General features: G+C 38.3%; 1 protein-coding gene across 1 annotated transcript in view; it reads right to left on the reverse strand.

Annotated features, from left to right (window-relative positions):
• TPD52L1 (TPD52 like 1) overlaps nucleotides 1-21,148 on the reverse strand; it is a 164,955-nt gene that overhangs the window by 44,906 nt on the left and 98,901 nt on the right. The window contains exon 3 of the mRNA XM_036767071.1: nucleotides 10,309-10,457. Coding sequence (XP_036622966.1) covers nucleotides 10,309-10,457 — 149 coding nt within the window. The remainder of the gene's footprint in view (nucleotides 1-10,308; nucleotides 10,458-21,148) is intronic.

Consider the following 21,148-nt stretch of genomic DNA (forward strand, 5'->3'; position numbering starts at 1 on the left):
ATAGTTATCTGGCACATAATAGGTACTTAATACATGCTTATTAAGTGACCGATTCAGCGTTTCCAAATGTGGTTCTTGATCCATGTCAATTCTTCTGAAAAAAATAAAAGTCCCAAAAGGCCAAGAGCTAAAGGCTTGAGAAAAGTTTTCAAGGGTTACTCAACCCCAACCTTCCACCCCACTCCTAATTCTTTTGTGAATTTACCAATTCAACTAATTTTAGGGTTCTGGCTTCTGGGCTAGTGGGTGGGAATGAAATAAAAACAATAACAACGGAAATCTCCAAGTATAAGGAAATGGCATTTTAAAATTTCTCAAAATAGAAACCATCAATTTAAAAAATTCTTTTCCACAGAACTGACCACATCAACAAATGGTGATTTTGGTCTTCTACAGATAGAGCCTTTCCTTCTCTGGATGTGATTAATGATGTTCATCTCCCCCATACAAACCCTCCTTGGGAATTTTTTCTTAGAGGGAAAATTATCTTAATCTATATCAGGAAAAGTTGTTCAAAGTAATTGTCAGTGTACATTTTTAAGTGAGAGAAACACAGCAATTTTTATACACCAAGTTATTAACTTTAAAATACCAGCAAGCATTAACCTAGCTCTAATATCTCATTATAAATGCAATTATTGAGTATTAAAGAAAAAAAAAGAAGAGTTTGTATTAGTGCATATGCCCCCTGCTATTCTAAAAGGCCCAGACTCTGGGAAGTCCTATTGATTGCATTTCTATTTCAACTCCACATGCCCACCAATAACAGCGACATGCAGGGAGATTAAGAACGAGTCCTTGGTCCCTGGCATTTTGTGTTCTATCAGGTTGCCTGAAAAAAGAAATACCCCTTTCTCAGCCATAAAACCAACCACAGAGTTCAAGAAAATGCCTGACGTTTGAAAGAACCTTATTAATGCAAGCTGCTGAATCAAATACTGAGTGGTGTTACATAAAGGGATTGACTATAGAAGGGTTTTCCATTGAGCTCTTAGAAGTCAAAGCCAGTAGAAACCAAACACCTTAAGAGATGCTGTCTTTAGAACCTTCACCAATGAGGCAGTGTGATGGAACTGAAATAACACTAAAATAGGAGATGGGTTCTAATCCCTATTCTGCCATTAAAAATAACATAACAGTTCTGAGCTAGCTTGAGTTTCTGCAGAGCTTTAAGGCCTGAGTGGCCATTGCAGTCAAAGTTCTGAACTAGCTCGAGTTCGTATAGAGCTTTACAAATATCACATTTTGTCCTCACAACACAGGAGGTAGCAGTTATTATTACTCTCGTTTTGCAGATGAGGAAACTGAGGCAGAGAGGTTAAGTAACTTGCCCAGGGTCACACAGTTGGCAAATTTCTGAGGCCAAATTTGAACTCATGTTGTCCAGACCTCTACTGGTTGTGCCACCCAGCTGAAGAGTCCTGTAGATTGGAGGCAGAAAGAACCCTAGATAGGACTAGCTTTGTCACTGTGGTAAAAAATCATTTCTCTTCTCTTGGACTCAAGCTTCCTTATAGGTAAAAGAAGAGAGAAGGACTAGACAGATGATCTCTGAGATCCTAACTACGTCTAACATTCTCTAATTCTTTTATTTTTTTCTTCAGGTCCCTTTCCCTCAGCAACATGGCCATGCCAGAAGATAAAAGTTTTCCAGAGGCCAGTGAACATCCTTTCTTCAGCTCTGACTCATTTTTACTTTGTGAGAAGCAAAAGTACTTTTTCTAGGGAATTTTGTTTAAAAGGAATGTTTGGTAGTATTAAAAAAAATCCATACCAGGTAGGTATCTGCCTAATCTGTTTAGTGTTAAGGCTGCCTTAAATGGTCAGATTCTTTACTATAGTTCTTACTTGAAACCTTTCATATGCCAACTTTTTATTTTAAAAAAATCAAAAGATTTAATATAATGTTAGATTTAGAAAACCTAAAGGAGTCTCAATCAAACATGGCTAATTGCAGTGGGCACAGTATTTCATGAGGAAGTGGGGGCAGGGATTGGTGTACTGTTTGGGGATTTTGAATGACAGCTGGGCTTAGGGAAGCTGGTTAGACTGCTGTAATTAGGCACCAAACAGCTTTATAGAAGAAAGGCACACAGAGCAGAGGCACTAAGGATTCAACGCCAGTGTCCGTCCTGGGATTTCAAGCATTCTTCGGGGATTCTGTCCAGTCAGGATGGGATTCACAGAATGCCCAGAGAGTACCTGAGTGATCAATGACTTGGAGCTAAGGTCAGAAAGTAACTGCAAGGATTATTGAATGTATATGTAATGTTCAACTTCATTGTGCGTAATTATTTCTGAACTGACATTAAATAAAAACCCAGGTCAAAATTTCCTCATCACCATCATAATTTCTCCTAAGTGTTCATTTTTCCAAAATGCATTCTTGACATTAGTGGATTCCTTGTTCTTTAACACAAAAAATTAATACATGTACTGTACAAAGTTGTGGGGGGTTTTAAAATTGCTACGAACTAATTACAACATAGCAGAAATTGCTAATTTAAATCCCAGATATAGCAGAAATTGCTAATTTAAATACCAGATCAGTGTAATCCAGGACTGCCGGTCACTTTCCTCCAGATGTAGACAAAAATTTAGATACTTTCAGTAAAATTAAACTCCAGCCTGAGATGTGATACTTGTCTAGGGAAACCAGCTCTATTTCTTTATGAGAGTGGTAGCTTCTTGACAGTAATAGTTTACATTTACAGGGAGCTTTTACAAGCATAATCTAATTGGATCTGGAGAACAAATCTGTGAGGTCTATGGCATAAAGATTATTATTCTCATTTGACAGACAAGGTTAGAGAAATTTAAGTGACTTTACAGAATGTGAAGGGCTCAAAGAGTCAGTAAAAATTATCTAGTTTAATACCCTCATTTTACAAATGAGGAAGCTAACACCTAGCAAAGTGAAGTGGCTTGTCCAAAGTCAAATGTCTGGTAAAGAACTAGGACTCAGAATTTTAGTTCTGTTTAAGTTTCTCTTCCTAGTATATCTTCCTTTTCTTTTTCACAGTTAATGAGCATCAGATTCTAGGAAAGTCCTACACGAACAGATGCAAAGTGAAATGAGTAGAACCAGGAGAACAATGTAAACAGTAACAGCAATATTGTAAGATGACCATCTGTGAATGGCTTAGCTCTTCTCAACAATATAATGATCCAAGACAATTCTGAAGGATTTATGATGAAAAATGCTATCCATCTCCAGAGAATGAACTGATGGAGTCTGAATACAGATGGAAGAATACTTTGTTTTTACTTTATTTTTCTTGTTGTTTTTAAAATTTTGGTCTATGTTTTCTTTCACAACATGACTAATATGGAAATATGTTTTATATGACTACCCATGTATAACCTACATCAAATTGACTCAATGGAGAGGGGGGAAGCAGGGAGGGAATTTGGAACTCAATTTTAAAAACAAATGCTGAAAATAGTTTTTACACGTAATTGGGAAAAATAAAATACTAAATTTAAAAAAATGAATGTCAGATTCTAGACTAGAATCTTCTCATGCTAAGTCCAGTATTCTGGACTTGGCTCCACAATGCTTCTTTATGGCAAAGAAGCAATTTTTCTCCTGGTGGTGGAAGAGTAAAAAGTCTTTAGTTATTGTTTTAAAAAAAGTTTTCATGGCCAAAAAAGTCATCTCTGGAAGAGAATATCCATACCAAATGATATCATGGATTATTTAAGTGACAGAGTAAGAATGGACCTAGCCAGAAACATTTTCATGAACACCTCAAAGTTTATGAATGGATTTTCAGGTTTATTTGGATTTCAGACTTGTTTTTTGCAAAGATGCATACATATATAAAAGTCAGTTTTTAAATTTAATCAACAATGGCTTTTTGACAAAAACTAAAAAGGATGATGCAGGACTTTGGACAAGAAATTATCTACTTCTTTACTGGGCTGGAGCAGGGTGGTTCTTGATGCTATTATTGAAATGTATCAAGCTCCACCCCACCCAGGCTTTTGGTTCCATAGTGGGTAGAATATATATATGTATATATATATATATATATATATATATATATATATATATATATATATATATATGTACATACGTATACATACACATACATTATATATATAATATACATACACACACCTGTGCTTTTTAAGATTTATTAACATTGTATTTCCCCCATATTCAGGGTTACTTAGATCTACAAATAAATGATACTTTCAGTTTGGAAAAGGGAAATTAATACAATATAGCCTTTGTTGCTTTTGGTTTATCTCATTCTAGTAACCCAAAGTTTAAATCTACCTTTGTAATCACTGACCAGCTAAATGCTAATAAAATTGAACACATCTTCCAGCACCTTCAGTGATAAACTGAAGCCCTTAAGTTCAAGAAATTGACATTCCAGCTCATCATGACCTCATGCAGTAGAGAAACATTATAATACAGAAAAGTTCAATTAGATATTGTTAAGCAAGCAGGAAAAGGGGAAGGAAATGGAGCTCAGTTCATTTACAGGAACTGCAGGTGTACAGACAAAAGATGCTCAGACATTATAATGCACAATGTCTAAGGGGAAGAAGGCTTGAGACTTTAAGGATGGAGGTGCTTCGGGTGAGACTAACATTTGATAGGAGTCCCTGAGGCAGGATAATACCAGAGCAAAACTCTCTCTTCTGGAATATAAGGCAATTTCCAACATTCCATAAAACCGGTCACTACTTTACAGAATTTTAAAATGTAGTTTATTGGAGATAAAGAGGTAGAAATTCATTGCTTTTTTTTTTTACCATGGAAACCAATGGAAAAACTTCATTTTACAGAATACTCTTCAACTTTACTAGGAGTCTAAAGTAAAAATAGAATTGTAAATAACTCACTAGACTGTTGAGATTTTTTGCCATCATAATTAATTTTGATATGTTCAGCAATGCATAGCAATCTATTTCCTCAATAAAATCATTTTCATGATTTATTGCTTTTTTCAGAAAAATATATTAATTCATATTATATCATATTTTATAAATTACTATTTTTATCACATCTGTTTTCTTGTTAATTCTTCTTTAGTAACGTTCTTAATTTGAAATAAGTTAGACTCAATGTTATTATTATGAAGTAAAAAATGTTAAATAAAAATTTTTAAGAGAGATTTAGTATATTACACTGGTCTGAAACAAATCCTCTGCTGTTTATTAAAATAGCTTGAATGGGTAAAGGCATTTCCTATTTAGGAAATTATTTTTTAATGCCACGTAATGTTCATGATTACAGCATACTCAATGTTACTAAATATAACAAATCATTTTCAAAGTGAATTTTATTATTTAGAAGCAGCTAGGTGGCATAGTGGATAGAGTACTATGCCTGGACTCAGGAACACCTGCATTCAAATCTGGCTTCAGATGCTTACCGGCTTTGTGACTCTGGGCAAGTCATGTAACCTCAGTTTGCCTTAGTTTCCTCAAATGTAAAACAGCACCTAACTTACAGGGTTGTTGTAGAGGTCATGAGATAACAGTTGTAAAGCACATAAGTAGGCCGTTAGGTGCTATAAAAATGTTTATTCCCCTTCTTTCCCTCACTTTTCTACCCCAAAATGGCATAATGGACAGAGCATCCCCTTGGAAGTTAGGACACCAAGTTAGGATTGAAGTTTTGCCTCTGGCCCATGGAGGTTGATCGCGGATGTGCCACATCATCTCTCGGTGTATCAGACAACTCTCAGAATCTTTCCTTTACAGACACAGTGCAGGTCTGCACTGGTAGAAGGAGTTTCCAAACAAGTGTTCCCCACAACAATGAAATCATAAATATGGTCCACAAAACCAAACCAAACCATGTTTTATAGTGTGTGAAGCTTAATATCTTAATCTCAATTCACCAAATTGATTCTAAGATTAGATGAAAACCCTGAGGGGCAATGGCAAGATGGAGAACAAGCTCTGCACAGAGGCACAGGGGCAGGGAGGCCTTGAGTTCACGGCTTGGCTCTGCCACACACTGACTGCATGTAGCTGGGAAAGGGAAAGACTCTACAGCCGCACCGCAGAGAAGGCGCAGGGCTACGTGAGCCAAGGCTGCTCTGTTTCCTCAGCTGGCATTCCCTAGACAAGTGTAATCATGGGTCTGGGCCCCACTCCCCTCACCCTCCCAAATAAAAACCTTTCCTGATTTGATTAAAAAGGTGATAAGAATTAAAAACAAAGATAAGAAATACGTGTGCCTGCATAGTAAGCCTTCTAGCTTTACTGGCAGTTCTGAGATCAACCCTGCCGTAACACAACACTAATATTGACAACAATACTATGCTCCATTACCCATCATCGGTGGTTGAGAAGCTCAACCAACAAGGATATGGGTTGTATACTTATGTCAGAGTTCAAACACAGAGTATTTTGTAAATATTTAATGTGTGGGCTATCCTGACTTCTGTACAGCTTGTGCTCATTAAATATGCCTGGAAGAGAAGTGCTGGCTTAAATACACTTTGAAGTCACTCTCTCTTTTGTGACAGATGTGTTAGAAACCATTACCGGCCTCAAGCTTTAGGCAAAATGAGGGTCCCTCTCTAACTTAACAGAGACAGCATAGTCCAACTAATGAAATAAGACTACATCTCCTGTCAAGCCAGGTGAAAGTACCTTTCTGGGTCCTCTCTATGCACTCACTTCATCTGCCCACCCCTGAAGCTCCCCAGCCACAGAAAAGGGTATTGGACCTGATATCCTGCCCTGTTAGTGCCAAGAGATAGTCTCAGATGACAGCATAAAAGGAAAGCAGTACGTCTAATAGGATTCTGTTATCTTGATAGACCTGACTTTTCCCATTAATACTATCACTAAGATGTAAATTGGCCCATTGGCAACAACTATGGAATAGATAGTTGAAAGCAAGCAATTTTGAGAAACAATATTATTAGTATGGTGGTTAAAACATATAGGTTTAATATTCATTAAATTAATAATATAATAAATATGAGCTTGATCTCTCTTAAAAACAAGGAGGGCACAAGCAACTCAAACTCTTAGCTGGAGAAAAATCTTGATTGTTTGCTTACCTACTTATTCTCTGTCCTAGAATTGACAGATTTAGCCGGCCTACCTACCCTGAAAAGCACTCCTGTCCCCTGCTAAAAGCTGTAATCAGGACCAGGATCTTGCCTTAAGTTAAACTGTTTAGTTTCTTTCTGGGAACCTACCTACCTCTCATTTTATCACTTCTTTTCCAGAGTACAGAGAGCCTAGGTGGCAGGAAAGTCAATGCTTCTAGGACTCTCTGCCACATTCTTCCAGTTAGGCCCCCTCTCCTCCAGGAAGCACAGCATCCTCAAACACATAAAACAACTAGCTCTTTGCTAGTGTATCTGATAAATTAATACTTGCTACAGCATTATAGGGCCCTAATTTTCCCACTGCATTTTGAAATGGGGCTGACAGTAGAGCCTTTAATAGTTAGAATCCTAGGCATTAGGTAATAGGCCTATTATAGAGCTATTTTCAGACCTTCCAGCACCCCTAAAATGGTATACTTAAAAACTAGCCACTCTGTGCATAATACAAGCTTTGCTCCTGGTTGGACCAAAGGATGATGGCCAAGAAAGAGCCCATTCCACAAATTGATTTCATCATATGGAACTCTTGGTTCTATCAGGATATAGCTGGGAATCCTAACAGAAATGCCTGAGTCACATATCTAAGCCCGATTTTAGGATGGATTTCAATTATTATAAATTTAATTTAGATTAATCATCACAGAGGTCAGTCTTCATTTCAGGGGACTAGACCTGAGGTATCAGTGTTCAAGATATTTGAATAAGGAAAAGAATGGAAAGAAATAATATTTATTGGTATTCGTTATTAATATAAAATTACCGGTTTTGTACTAATGGTATTATTAACACAGATGGTATTAATATAAAAAAGAGTGATTAAGATAACATCAACACTTACAAGAACATATAACTACTTTTTCATTTCTATACAATTATTATGAGAATGGTCTGTGCATGGAGTATGATATCTTTCAAGAAATATATAAGGAAACAAGCTAGGTTTTAACAGTTTATAGCAGATCTTGTCTTCTCAGTCAAACAACTAAATGAAAAGTATACAGAACCCCAAATCCTGCTATGTCTTCTGATTATAAAAAAGTATTCACTTCAGCTGAATAAAATCCAACCTTAAAGGCTCTCTTCCAACACGGAGACTCTCATCTTAAGCTTATGTCAGATTTTATGATAGAAGGAACTACAGAGATAACTTCATTCAATGAGCCTCTGATCACTGAACATCAAACAAGGCACAAAACAGGTGTTCTTATGCAAAGTCCTCCAGGTGCTCACTTTCAGATGGCTCTGTGTCTAAGGGCTCCATGTTAAACGGCACAGCAAGGACTACACGCAGGGCTCCTAGCTCCAAGTTCAATGAAGTCTCTACTGCACTTTTTTTTTCTTCTGCATTTTCAGAATATGTGATAGAATCTAACAACAGAGACTTCCCAGATGAACCCTAAGTATAAGAATACTTCAAGTAAAGGGGACATTATAAATATTAGTAACTTTGAGTGATTGGCTGACTCTCTGCAGGTCACCGACTACACTAAACTGAAGACTACAGATGGATTTTAGAGGGAGTCCCATCATCTGTAGCTATGGCAGTGATCCAAGACCAAAAACAAGCTATGCAGTTAAAATTACAAGGTGTTCACTGTGCAGCCAGGTTAAGTGACTTGTAGAAGTAGTAGTAAAGTAGGAAGGAGTTACTAAGATTGTCCTAAATGCTGTTTTGAATATTCACCTTCGTGGTGTTGAAGCAAGTTGGAAAAAGCTAAGTGTTTTTAAATTGCCTACATGATTTCTCTGAAATTGCTAGGAAATTTTAAATAGTGCACACATCTGCTCACACTCCAAATGTTGATTGAGAATGACCAAGCCAGGCAGCAATCTAGTATGCGTAAAAAAGTATTCTGGGCAAAGGAACAAGGTTCCTTCTAAAATTTTAATTAGGAAAACAAAAAAAAACCTAATTGAGAAAACATATTTAATACCACTACCAGTAACCAAGTTTTAAAAAAACAGCCAAAAACCTTGAATCTTCCTCAAAAGGCAGAAGATGTGGGGAAGGAAAGATGAGTAGAATTTTGAGCATGTAGAGCAGTGGTCTCCAAACATTTTTGATCATGCATTTCTTATCAGCAAAAAAATTTTTTAACATACACCCTCAATATGTATATATCTACTTGTTTATAAGTTATATACATGTATGAATATATTAATCACTATCTACATTATAAACTTAGAGAATAAAAAAGATGAGATAATAATTGATCCTAGAGAATATTGGGAGCCACTGGTTTATCAAGCAGGGTAGTGATATCAGACCTGCAAAATAAGATTAGTTGCTGTGTGGAGGATGGATTGAAGAGTGAAGAGATTTGAGGCAGGAAGACTAAAGCTACTACAATAGTCCAGGTGAGATGTACACAACAAGGCCCTGAACTAGGGCAGTGACTATGAGTGGGAGAGATGGATTTACAGCTGCACAGGTAGCTAATTTGCAATTTGGGGTAAGGAAGAATGAAGAGGTAAAGATGACAACAAGAATGTAAGCCTGAGTAACTGAAAGGATGATGGTACCCTCAATAGCAATAGGGAGGATTGAAAAAGGGGTGTATTTGGAGGAAAGATAACATAAGGAGATCTGTAATGCTGTTTACAACCCACCCTATCTGCACATCTTGTATAACTCACTCTGTTCCACAGAAAAGGTTTGGAGGAAGGAGAATTTTGCCAGTTCCTACTGCAGAATGCAAAGCTTACTCATTGAGGGGCACCTGTTGCAAGCCAAGAAGTGATCTGAGGAACAAGGTATGAGAATGCTGGGTAGAGTATTTTGCCTTCACAGCTGCTACATGTGCCTAGGTTACCGTGTTTGGGCTGTAAAAGCCCTGAGCAGCCGTAGGAGGCCAGCAGTTGGGCCCTGGGCACTGCGTGGCAAGCACTGTACAAGAATGGGTGAAGACAGTAATGTAGCTATGTTGGACACAAGCCATGACAGGCTTTTGCTAGGAGGGAGGGATGTGCTACATCTTGTGCCACCCCTTGTCATCATGCCTCAGTCTCCACTTGGAAGACCCCTGAGCTCAAGTTGCAGGATTTCTGCCTGATGTACTACTCGGCTGACAAAGTGATACTCTCCATTTCCTCCCAGGAAAGTGATGCTTTTTTATGCAGCTGAAAAGTACTAATGAAAAGCTGCAGAGAAAAAATACATTAAAAGGAACAGGAAGAATGAATGGGTTGGAAGTGTTGTGAATTCTGTACTTACGCAGTCGTGGTCTGCATTTCATGCCAGCCTTTGCTAAAATTCTGTTTCAACTCATTCATCAGATTCATGCCGAGTTTTTGTTTTATTTCCACCAGATGCTTTTCTTTGGCTGTTAACACTTGTCGTAAAGTTGTGATTTCGTCTTCTAGCTAGATACGAGATAGGAAAATTTTAAAAAGGAGAGAATGAGACCTTCTAAAAACCACCTTAATGAATACAAACATGGGATGAATTATTATGTAATTCCAAGGGACCATATATGGTATTCTACTTCTGGATATTTAAACTCTGTGTCTGGCCCCACCTGAAATACACTATACAAACGACTGTATCCTAATTAGAAAGCAGCAGGGATAATTAGAATCACTGAGTTGGAAGTGACTTTAGAGGTCACCTAATCAAACACACTAAACATGAATCAGATCTAAAATATTCCATGCAAGTCATCACCAAGCCTCTGTTTAAATGGCAGGTTAGCTCACTTCACTTTTTGTACAGCTCTAATTGTTTGGAAAATTATCTTTATATTAAGCTGAAGATCCTGTACTTAAGGTTCTTCAGATGTGGAGAGCTGAGTTCAAATCCTGCCTCAAACAGCTGTCTGACCCTAGATAAGTCACTTAACATCTTTCTCATGACGAGAATAATAATAGCACCTACCTGACAAGATTATTGTGAGGATCGAGTGACATAACATATGTAACATATGAAATAATATATTAAATATGAAATAACAAATGAATAGACACACACAGATACTTACAGGTACAGCAGCTGCTAGTGTATTGTGAGTCGGGAAGACCTAAGTTCAAACACACTTACTAGCTGTGTGTCTCTGGGCAATGGGGATGATAACAGCATCTACTTCACAGCGTTCTTGTGAGGCTCAGATGAGATATTGGCTAAAAAAAAAATACTTAGCACGGTGCCTAGAACACAGTGGGCCCTATATAGACGCTTATTGCCTTTCCTTCCCTAAAACACTCTGGAAACCTATAAGCGTTATATAAATTCTAGCTACTGACATCATTATTCCTTGGTAACCGACTACACTAGTCATCTACTTCTAACGACAAAGTTCTTCCTAAGTCCAACTTTAATCTTCCTAGTTCTGATTTACATCCAGCTTCTCTTTTTTACTCTAAGTGGAGACTATAATTCCAGTATTGCCATTACCAGTTTCCATTGCTTAGGGATGCTTATTACGATACTTATTCCACACATGAATAAGTAAAAATGATGCAGTGGGATACAGGACCTAGATTTCAGTTTCCTATACTTTATCAGGACATATAAAATTGTGGCTACAGTTATGATTTCATTAAGAAAATTAACAATAAAGCTTTCATGTCTGCATCAGTCTTGTTAATACAAAGTTGGTTTGTTCAAGGCTATCTGTACAATATTTTCTGTCCAGGCTGGCTCCAATGGCTCAAAGCACTAAGACAGCTATTGGTGATATAATGGCACCATTTTAAGAAAAAGACTGTCTGGTATATCATACATAAAGTTGACAATCTCGATTATATTATGGTATGACCTGTGTATTATTTTAGTGATCCTTTTCCCTTCTTAAACAATAGATTTTCTTAGAGGCTACTGAATGTTAATTTCTTTATTTAATAGGCTGCTTCAGCATGGAAATTTTTTTTTGTATCCTATACAAGTAGAGACTACACAGAAAATAACAGTTAATAGAGCCAAGAGATCTCATTCTTTCAATTTAACTGAAGAGCAAAGACATTACCCTTGGATCACAGACTCACATAAAAGCCGCCGATAGTACACTAATAGTGAAACATGGCATCTATTTGTTGAGGTCCCAAAGGCTATACCTTCCTGCTTTGCTGGCATGGGTTTGAGTTTTTCTTAACCAAAATCCTACTTTGATGACTCACCATGATGTGAAGGTGACCATGGGTTCTCTAAAGCAAGGAGTACGGGACCTTTTTTTTTTTAAAAAAAAAAAAGTTTTGATCAATGTATTTCAACACAATTGATTTCCTTTGTAATCCTGTGTATTTTAAAAGATTATTCTGAGAAGAGATTCATAGGCTTCATCAGACCGCCAAAGCAGCACACAACAGAAAAAAGGCACATGCTCTAGAAGGTGCCACAATGCTGAAAAGTCTTAGATCATAACCTTAGAAATCAAGTCTATTTTTCTACCACCTGAGGATTGGCCCAGCTGAGCAAAGAGAAACTCAACGCCAGGTTTGATAATTTGGGGGCCTCATAAGCTTTTGAAGACTGCCTACAAAGAGAGAAAGTGTGGAAGAGAAGAGGGATTAGGCTGCATACCAAACTGAAGGTCTATAGAGCCAATGTGCTGACTTCATTGTTGTATGCCCATGAAACTTGGGACAGTCTACCATCACCATGCCAGAAAATGGAATCATTTCCATTTGAATTGTCCTAGGAAGAGTTTGAAAGACTACCTGGCAAGATAAGGTACCAGACACTGAGGTCCTCCCTCCAGCTGAACTACTAAGCATTCAAACTCTACTGCAGAGAGCACAACTCTGACACACTATTTTTACAGAGAACTCACAAAAGGCAAGCACTCCTACAGTCGAAAGGCACAGTACAAAGACTCTCTCAAGGTCTCCCTGAAGAACTTTAGTATGAATTGTGAGACATGGGAGACGCTGGCACAGCATCATGGTGTGTCTGCATCAAAGAAGGCGCTGTGCTCTATGAGCAAAGCAGCATCGCGAAAGTACAAAGGAAACATGTGACAATCATTTAATATCAATTTAGTAACTTCAATAAGGGCCAGAGCCTGAACTAATAATCAAGCAGAAGAGCCTGCACCTAAGCTTGTTTGTTCTCTGAGTTTACTCACAGAATACCTCTTCCTATGTCAACAAGCCCAGATCAGGCTGACTTAAGAGCATTCTTTTCTCTGTCTATGGCCATTAAGGATGAGACCCTTAACCCCAAGAAACTATCTTGAATAATGTGACTTTTTCTTATCTTAATATTTTACGGGCATATACTATATTATGGCATGTTAATGGCAAATTAAACACAGAGATCCTGGGTTGTAATTTCAATTGACACTTTGTCAACTATCTTCACTTACTGCATTTAAAACCTATTCAATTAAGAAAAGTGCTTTTCTTGTATCAGGGTTAAACATACACAGGGATCATAAAATTGAGTAACACAGGCACGCTGAGTTGGGACTAAAAATGTATTTAAACCTTCTCATTCTTTTGTTCAGACAGAACTTATGTTCTGGCTCCTTGTCTGTACAAGTAATCTAGCTCCGCTAGCTCTAAGGGAGTAAACATCATGAATTTACATATCACCTAGCTTGTTTGCCTCCTTTAGCCAAACTTTCAGGTCGACACATGACACACAGAAAACTGGGGACATCTCCATCACAAATGTTCAAATAGACTTTTTGTGCCTGACCTGTGGCAGAGCATTCCGAGCTCATACTGGAAAGATCGGCCACAACGGAACACCTGTGCCTTGATCCAACCTTGTGGTGTCATTGGTCCTCTTTAAGTACAAAGGGCAAACAACGATGACAACAGAAGTCACGACAAAATTATAGTTTCCTATAGTTTTAATTAATTTGTTCTTTGCTCACTAACGTACATAATATTTAACTGTAAATAATGACTGGCCTTTTAATACTTTTGTCGGGGAAGGTGCAGTGTGAACCTGTGACTTCATCAATGTAGGTAACTCTTATCTATAATTTATTGTCTTAAAGAGTTGCCTGGGGTGTTGAATGATTAAGTGATGTATGTTCATGGTCACACCAAGAATATGTATCAGAGGCAGGATTTAAAACCAGATCTTCCTAATCATATGTAGAAGACCCCTCTGCTGTAACAAATACGTGAAAGCCCAATTTAAAATATCCAGCTGGGTGTTATCCCTTTTAAAGAGGACACCTTGGGAGGCTACACACTTATTTTGATGATGGCTATTATTCAAAATTACATTTTTCAAAGTTACTTTAAATCATCAAATTCACTCCTCCTATAAAAGTATTTTATCAGCCACTTAATTCACCAGATGGGGGTTCCAAATGACATTTAGTTGTTTTCACAAAGAAAATCCATCCTCTAAGGCGGATGCTTTTACCTGGATCTTGGGAAGAATGAGTATCAGGATCTAAAGGTTATCTTCAAAGAGTAAGTCTAAAAACGCTGTGAGCAACAGCAGCATCACTAAAGCACTTGTATACAGCTTCCCAAGGGGATTACTTTTGAGGGAATAGCAATTCGATACTTAAAGTTGTTTTGTCAATTTAAAAAATTCATATCACTTTAAAATCTCCCCTACAGAATGCCTGAGGATTGTTTGATTCCATTACAATTAGGGTTCTCATGAATACAAACCAATTATTCTTTCTTTTTTTTTTAGTTTATGTAATTTAATATATTTAGTTTTCAGCATTGATTTTCACAAGAGTTTGAATTACAAATTTCCTCCCCATTTCTACCCTCCCCCCCACTCCAAGATGGCGTATATTCTGGTTGCCCTGTTCCCCAGTCAGCCCTCCCTTCTGTCACCCCACTCCCCTCTCATTCCCTTTTCCCTTACTTTCTTGTAGGGCAAGATAAACTTCTATGCCCCACTGCCTGTGTATCATATTTTCTAGTTGCATGCAAAAACTTTGTTTTTTGTTTTTGAACATCTGTTTTTAAAACTTTGAGTTCCAAATTCTCTCCCCTCTTCCCTTCCCACCCACCCTCCTTAAGAAGTCAAGCAATTCAACATAGGTCACATGCGTATCATTATGTAAAACCCTTCCACAATACTCATGTTGTGAAAGACTAATTATATTTTGCTCCTTCCTAACCTATCCCCCTTTATTGAATTTTCTCCCTTGACCCTGTCCCCTTTTGAAAGTGTTTGTTTTTGATTACCTCCTCCCCCATCTGCCCTCCCTTCTATCGTCCCCCCTTTTTTACCTTCTTCCTCCTTTCCTGTGGGGTAAGATACCCAATTGAGTGTGTATGGTATTCCCTCCTCAGATCAAACCTGATGAGAGCAAGATTCACTCATTGCCCCTCACCTGCCTTCTATTCCCCTCCTACAGAACTGCTTTTTCTTGCCACTTTTATGCGAAATAATTTACCCCATTCTCTCTCTCCCTTTCTCCCTCTCTCAATATATTCCTCTCTCATCCCTTAATTTGATCTTATTTCTTTTAGATGTCATCCCTTCATCTTCTACTCACCCTATGCCCTCTCTCTATATGTATATATATACACACATATATACATACATACACACAAACACACACACGCACAAAAATATATATGTATGTATATATATGTGTGTATATATATATATATATATATGCATATGCATATTCCCTTCAGCTACCCTAACACTGAGGTCTCATGAATCATATACATCATCTTTCCACATAGGAATATAAACAAAACAGTTCAACTTTACTAAGTCCCTTGCGATTTCTTTTTCTTGTTCTTTTTCTTGATTAACTTTTCATGCTTCTCTTGATTCTTGTGTTTGAAAGTCAAATTTTCTATTCAGCTCTGGTCTTTTCACTGAGAAAGCTTGAAAGTCCTCTATTTTATTGAAAATCCATATTTTGCCTTGGAACATGATGCTCAGTTTTGCTGGGTAGGTGATTCTAGGTTTTAATCCTAGCTCCACTGACCTCTGGAATACCGTATTCCAAGCCCTTTGATCTCTTAATGCTGAAGCTGCTAAATCTTGGATTATTCTGATTGTGTTTCCACAATACTCAAATTCTTTCTTTCTGACTGCTTGCAGTATTTTCTTCTTGATCTGGGAGCTCTGGAATTTGGCGACAATATTCCTAGGAGATTTCTTTTTGGGATCTATTTGAGGAGGCAATCTGTAGATTCTTTCAATTTCTATTTTGCCCTGTGGCTCTAGAATATCAGGGCAGTTCTCCTTGATAATTTCTTGAAAGATGATATCTAGGCTCTTTTTTGATCATGGCTTTCAGGTAGTCCAATAATTTTTAAATTCTCTCTCCTGGATCTATTTTCCAGGTCAGTGGTTTTTCCAAGGAGATATTTCACATTGTCTTCCACTTTTTCATTCCTTTGGTTCTGTTTTATAATATCTTGATTTCTCATAAAGTCACTAGCTTCCACTTGCTCCAATCTCATTTTTAAGGTAGTATTTTCTTCAGTGGTGTTTTGGACCTCCTTTTCCATTTGTCTAATTCTGCCTTTCAAGGCATTCTTCTCCTCATTGGCTTTTTGGAGCTCTTTTGCCATTTCACTTAGTCTATTTTTTAAGGTGTTGTTTTCCTCAGTATATTTTTCAGTATTTTTTTGGGTCTCCTTTAGCAAGTCATTGACTTGTTTTTCATGGTTTTCTTGCATCCTTCTCATTTCTCTTCCCAATTTTTCCTCCACTTCTATAACTTGCTTTTCCAAATCCTTTTTGAGCTCTTCAATGGCCTGAGACCAGTTCATATTTTTCTTGGAGGCTTTTGTTGTAGGCTCTTTGATTTTGTTGACTTCTTCTGGCTGTATGTTTTGGTCTTCTTTGTCACCAAAGAAAGATTCCAAAGTCTGAGACTGAATCTGGGTGCGTTTTCACTGCCTGGCCATGTTCCCAGCCAACCTTACTTGACCCTTGAGTTTTTTGTTGGGGTATGACTGCTTGTAGAGTAAAGAGTACTTTGTTCCAAGCTTGAGGAGATGCGCTGTTGTTTTCAGAGCTATTACAGTCAGCTCTACCACACCAGCACTCCTCCTTCCCCAAGAACTCCCAACCTGGACTTGACTCAGATCTTCAGCAGGCCCTGCATTCCTGCTCTGATCAGCCACTTAATTCCTCCCACCAGATGTGCCTGGGGCCGGAAGCAACTGCAGCTGTAGTTCTGTAGCTGCCCCACCTCCACTGCCCCCAGGGTGGTGGGTGAACCGCGAACTCTATCACCCTGTTCCCAGCAGCTTTTCCCACTAACCTTCTCTGTTGTCTTTGGTGTTTGTGGATTGAGAAGTCTGGTAACTGCTGCAGCTCACTGATTCAGGGCGCTAGGGCATGTTCCGCCCGGCTCCTGCTCTGGTTGGTCCTGCGGCCACCCACGCTGGGTTCTGCTCCGCTCCTCTCCCAGCTCCGTGCCCGATAGACCTCACCCAGCAACCATCCAGGCTGTCCTGGGCTGGAGCCCTGCTTCCCTCTGCTATTTTGTGTGTTCTGCAGTTCTAGAATTGGTTCAGAGCCATTTTTTATAGGTTTTTGGAAGGACTTGGCAGGGAGCTCATGCTAGTCCCTGCTTTCCAGCCACCATCTTGGCTTCGCCCCCAAACCAGTTATTCTAAGGCATGATTTAGCCCTGGAAAAGAACTTGAAAGTGAGGAGGGAAAGCCTATAGGTTGGAAAAACAATTCAAAGCATATGCTGTACTGATGGTAGAACAAAACTTCATCTCCATATACATGGGCCATTCTGATTTTTTTAGTCTGGATCTGTGATTTGATCAGTATGACTATGCCTGATGGAAAATTCCACCACCAATGCAAATCAGCAGCTCATCTATATTTTATACTCTTAGGGAGTTGCCTGGGGCACTGGAGTAAAAGATTAAGTGCCTTATACAGACAGCTGGCATTTTGGTATCAGAAACTGAGCTTGAATAAAGATCTTCCTGACTTCAAATAACACTTATATGATACCCTTCTCATGTGTAAAATGAAGGGGTTGAACTAAATGGTCTCTGAGGTCCCTTTCCAGCTGTATGAGCTATGATCCCATCAATACTGTGTCATTTTGGCTCTCCAAAACAATATTATTAGTTAAAGGGAATTGGCTCACTTCTCTGGCATATGTCTGCTTCTGAAAAAAGCAACTGCTGAGCTAGGACTGCCTTGACCATTTATTTCATGGCATAGGTCTGCTCAGAGTACTAAGAAAAATAGTTATGGAAGTTAAGTTTGACTCAGAGTTCTGGGAAGCAGCTGTTCATTTGAATTGGGTAAGCTGTAAAATATGAGAACAAGTGGAGGGTATGGCATGTTTCAGTGATTTGTATATGACTAAAGAAATACTGAATTTTTGGTTAACAACTGGGAAAGTAAAGACACTAGAACCATTTATGATTATGGCACAAAAGTAATTTAACTGATCATAGACAGAAGATAATTATAAACGTAAGTTAAAGAGATATTGTTTACAGAGTGTACTGGGCAGGAGGGAAAGAGACAGAGATACACACACACACACACACACACACACACACACACACAAAGACAGATAAAAGGATAGATGTAAGAAATGAAGTAGAGAGATATCCTAACACTCTCTATTCTATCATTTGTTGCTGGGTAGATTGGTTGTCCAACGAGAGCCAGGAGTGTTCTCTACCACTATTGATGCTGAAAGGAAGAAAGAAAGAATATATACTGCCGTCTTGCAAGAAATGGAGAGCAGAGAGTGCAAGGAAAGGACTCTGACTTGTACTGGCATCTATTATTGCTGAGAGGTGGTGGTGATGAAGAATCCTGCAAAGGAGCAGAGCTGGAGAGGTTTTTCCCAGTTCTAAGATAAAGGCTGTTGCCCCTTCCTAAAAGAGCATAACATTTCATTCATCTGAAGGCACAGTATCTAAGCCTGAATCTGGAAGTGATGGATACCACAGCTGCCACTGAAGAGTTAAGTCCAGCTGAACAAAGGAACAGCTCAGAAGCTGAGAATTAGGGAAGCTATCCAGTGGAGTGGCTAATTGGACTGAGATGTCCTATTCAGTGAGATATTACTCAAGCACAGCATGGATCAACTCAGCTTAGCAGCAGAAGCATCGGTTTAATAGAGAAGCTATGTTCATCAAAGAACTTTTACAGACAATTCCTAAGACAGAAAGAGGATACTGAAGCATATACTTATAGAATTGTGAGTTACCCTGAGCATATGAACTTCTCCTCATTCATGTGCTTCCCTTGACTCTTTCTCAAAGATATAAATGGAGTAGGGATGCAACCCAGGTTAACATGATGTATGTGTTATCTCTGTATTTGACTTATAAACATATCTGTGATACTATTATTATTGTTAAGTAAATGGTTATATTTAAAATCTAGTGTGTCATCATTATGAATTGCTGGGTTTGTATAAATAGAAGCATATCCATAAGGACTCAAGAGCTACAGTGGTGATGAGTGGAGGAAGCTTATTCCCCCACAAGAGGGTTTTTACCCCTAGGAACATATGACAGTCTGGATGTTCCTGATCCTTTTACATGATAGTGCCTTCCCTCTTCCAATTTATCCTATATATAGCTTGCTTGTATATAGCTGTTTTCATATTATCTCCCCCATTAGACTGTGATCTTCTTGAGAGCAGGGACTGTCTTTTGCCTTTCTTTGTATCCCCAATGAATGCCTGAGTGTAGTTTTATGGTAGTGATCCTTGTCTGAGAACCCAGCGTGAAGGCAGATTTGGGTTGAGTGAGCCAGCCCAGAAAGTAAATGTGTGGGTACATCCCATTGAGGTGTTACAGTAATTAAATAGGAAAACAATGTAATCTACCTAGTTAGCTCAATTTGTTAGAACACAGTGCTAATTAGTCTGAGGTTGAATTATTCACAATCAATTATTGTCACTGCTCCCTGGACCAATCCAAGCCAGTTATCTTGAAAATATACACCACTGATTGCTGGAGACTGTGACAAATGAAGATCAATACCCCCACTAGAAAAAACTCAAAAGCACCCCATCATGAGCAAGTCAAGAGCACTATCTTTGTCAAACCAGCACTTTTAGCAGGCAAAGGAAATGTACTAATGGTAAACACATTGTTATATGGTATGTTGTGACATGATATGTATATAATTACTTAGAGTAATTAAAGGCTTATTAAAATTAGATTCAGCATAGGTACTGGGGAAATGCAATTAGCAATTAGGTACATAAAAAAGGCAACTGCAAAAACAAGTACAATAATACCTAATTAATCCAGCATCAGTGAGTTACTCAAATACTTTTTTTTTCAGATACCTGAAGATTATTCCTTTAAGTCTCCAAATTTACTTTATAGATAATTGTAAGTCAGGGAATCTCAGGTGGGCTCCCATCCTTTCTGAGGAGTAAAGTGAACAGCTTTGTAATAGTTATTTTCCTCTGCCCTCAGTTTGTTTGTTTGTTTTTTATTCCAGGATGTCTCCTAGATGACTGAGACATGAAAATCTTATCTCAAGAAAAGCTGGGTTGGGAAGAACCTTACACAGGAAAAAAAAATGAGGTCCTAACACCCTTAACAAACTTAAAAGTTATAAAAATATCGTGTGGGGTTATCTTCCCAAAGAAAATAGTAGCAGTGGTGCCTCCTGGGAATTTAAAATGAAATATGCCAAAGGCATATTTTGGAGGAAAAATGTAGCATACTGGAAAGATTTTTATTACGGCACTAGAGTCACAGAGTGGGAAGGAACCTTAGCTACCACTTTGTTCTGCCCATATATACATACACAAAAGGATGTCCCACTGTAACATGCCCAATAATGGCTGTCCAGCCTCTGCTTAAAGACCTCCAGCTCACTAGGCAGGCCATCCCCCTAAAGGGCAGTTTTAGCTATTGGAATGGATTGCTGACACGAGCCTGTTTATGGTTCAATATTCTGGGACTGACCCGGTTAGAACAAATCTAATCATTTATCCACTTGACAGCCCATCAGATGAAGACAATTCTCAGTTCCCTGTCTTCCCACCCCCAGGCTTCTCTTCAGGGTAAGAAGAGTTCTTTCAACTGATACGCATATGACTTGGACTTGAGGCTCCTCACCATCTGGTTCCTATCTTCTGGAATTCTCTAGCTTATTAATATCGTTCTTAAGCCACGCTATCTAAAACAGAACAAAATACTCCA

Source organism: Trichosurus vulpecula, chromosome 7 (genome assembly GCF_011100635.1).
Source record: "Trichosurus vulpecula isolate mTriVul1 chromosome 7, mTriVul1.pri, whole genome shotgun sequence".
NCBI classification, from domain to species: domain Eukaryota; kingdom Metazoa; phylum Chordata; class Mammalia; order Diprotodontia; family Phalangeridae; genus Trichosurus; species Trichosurus vulpecula.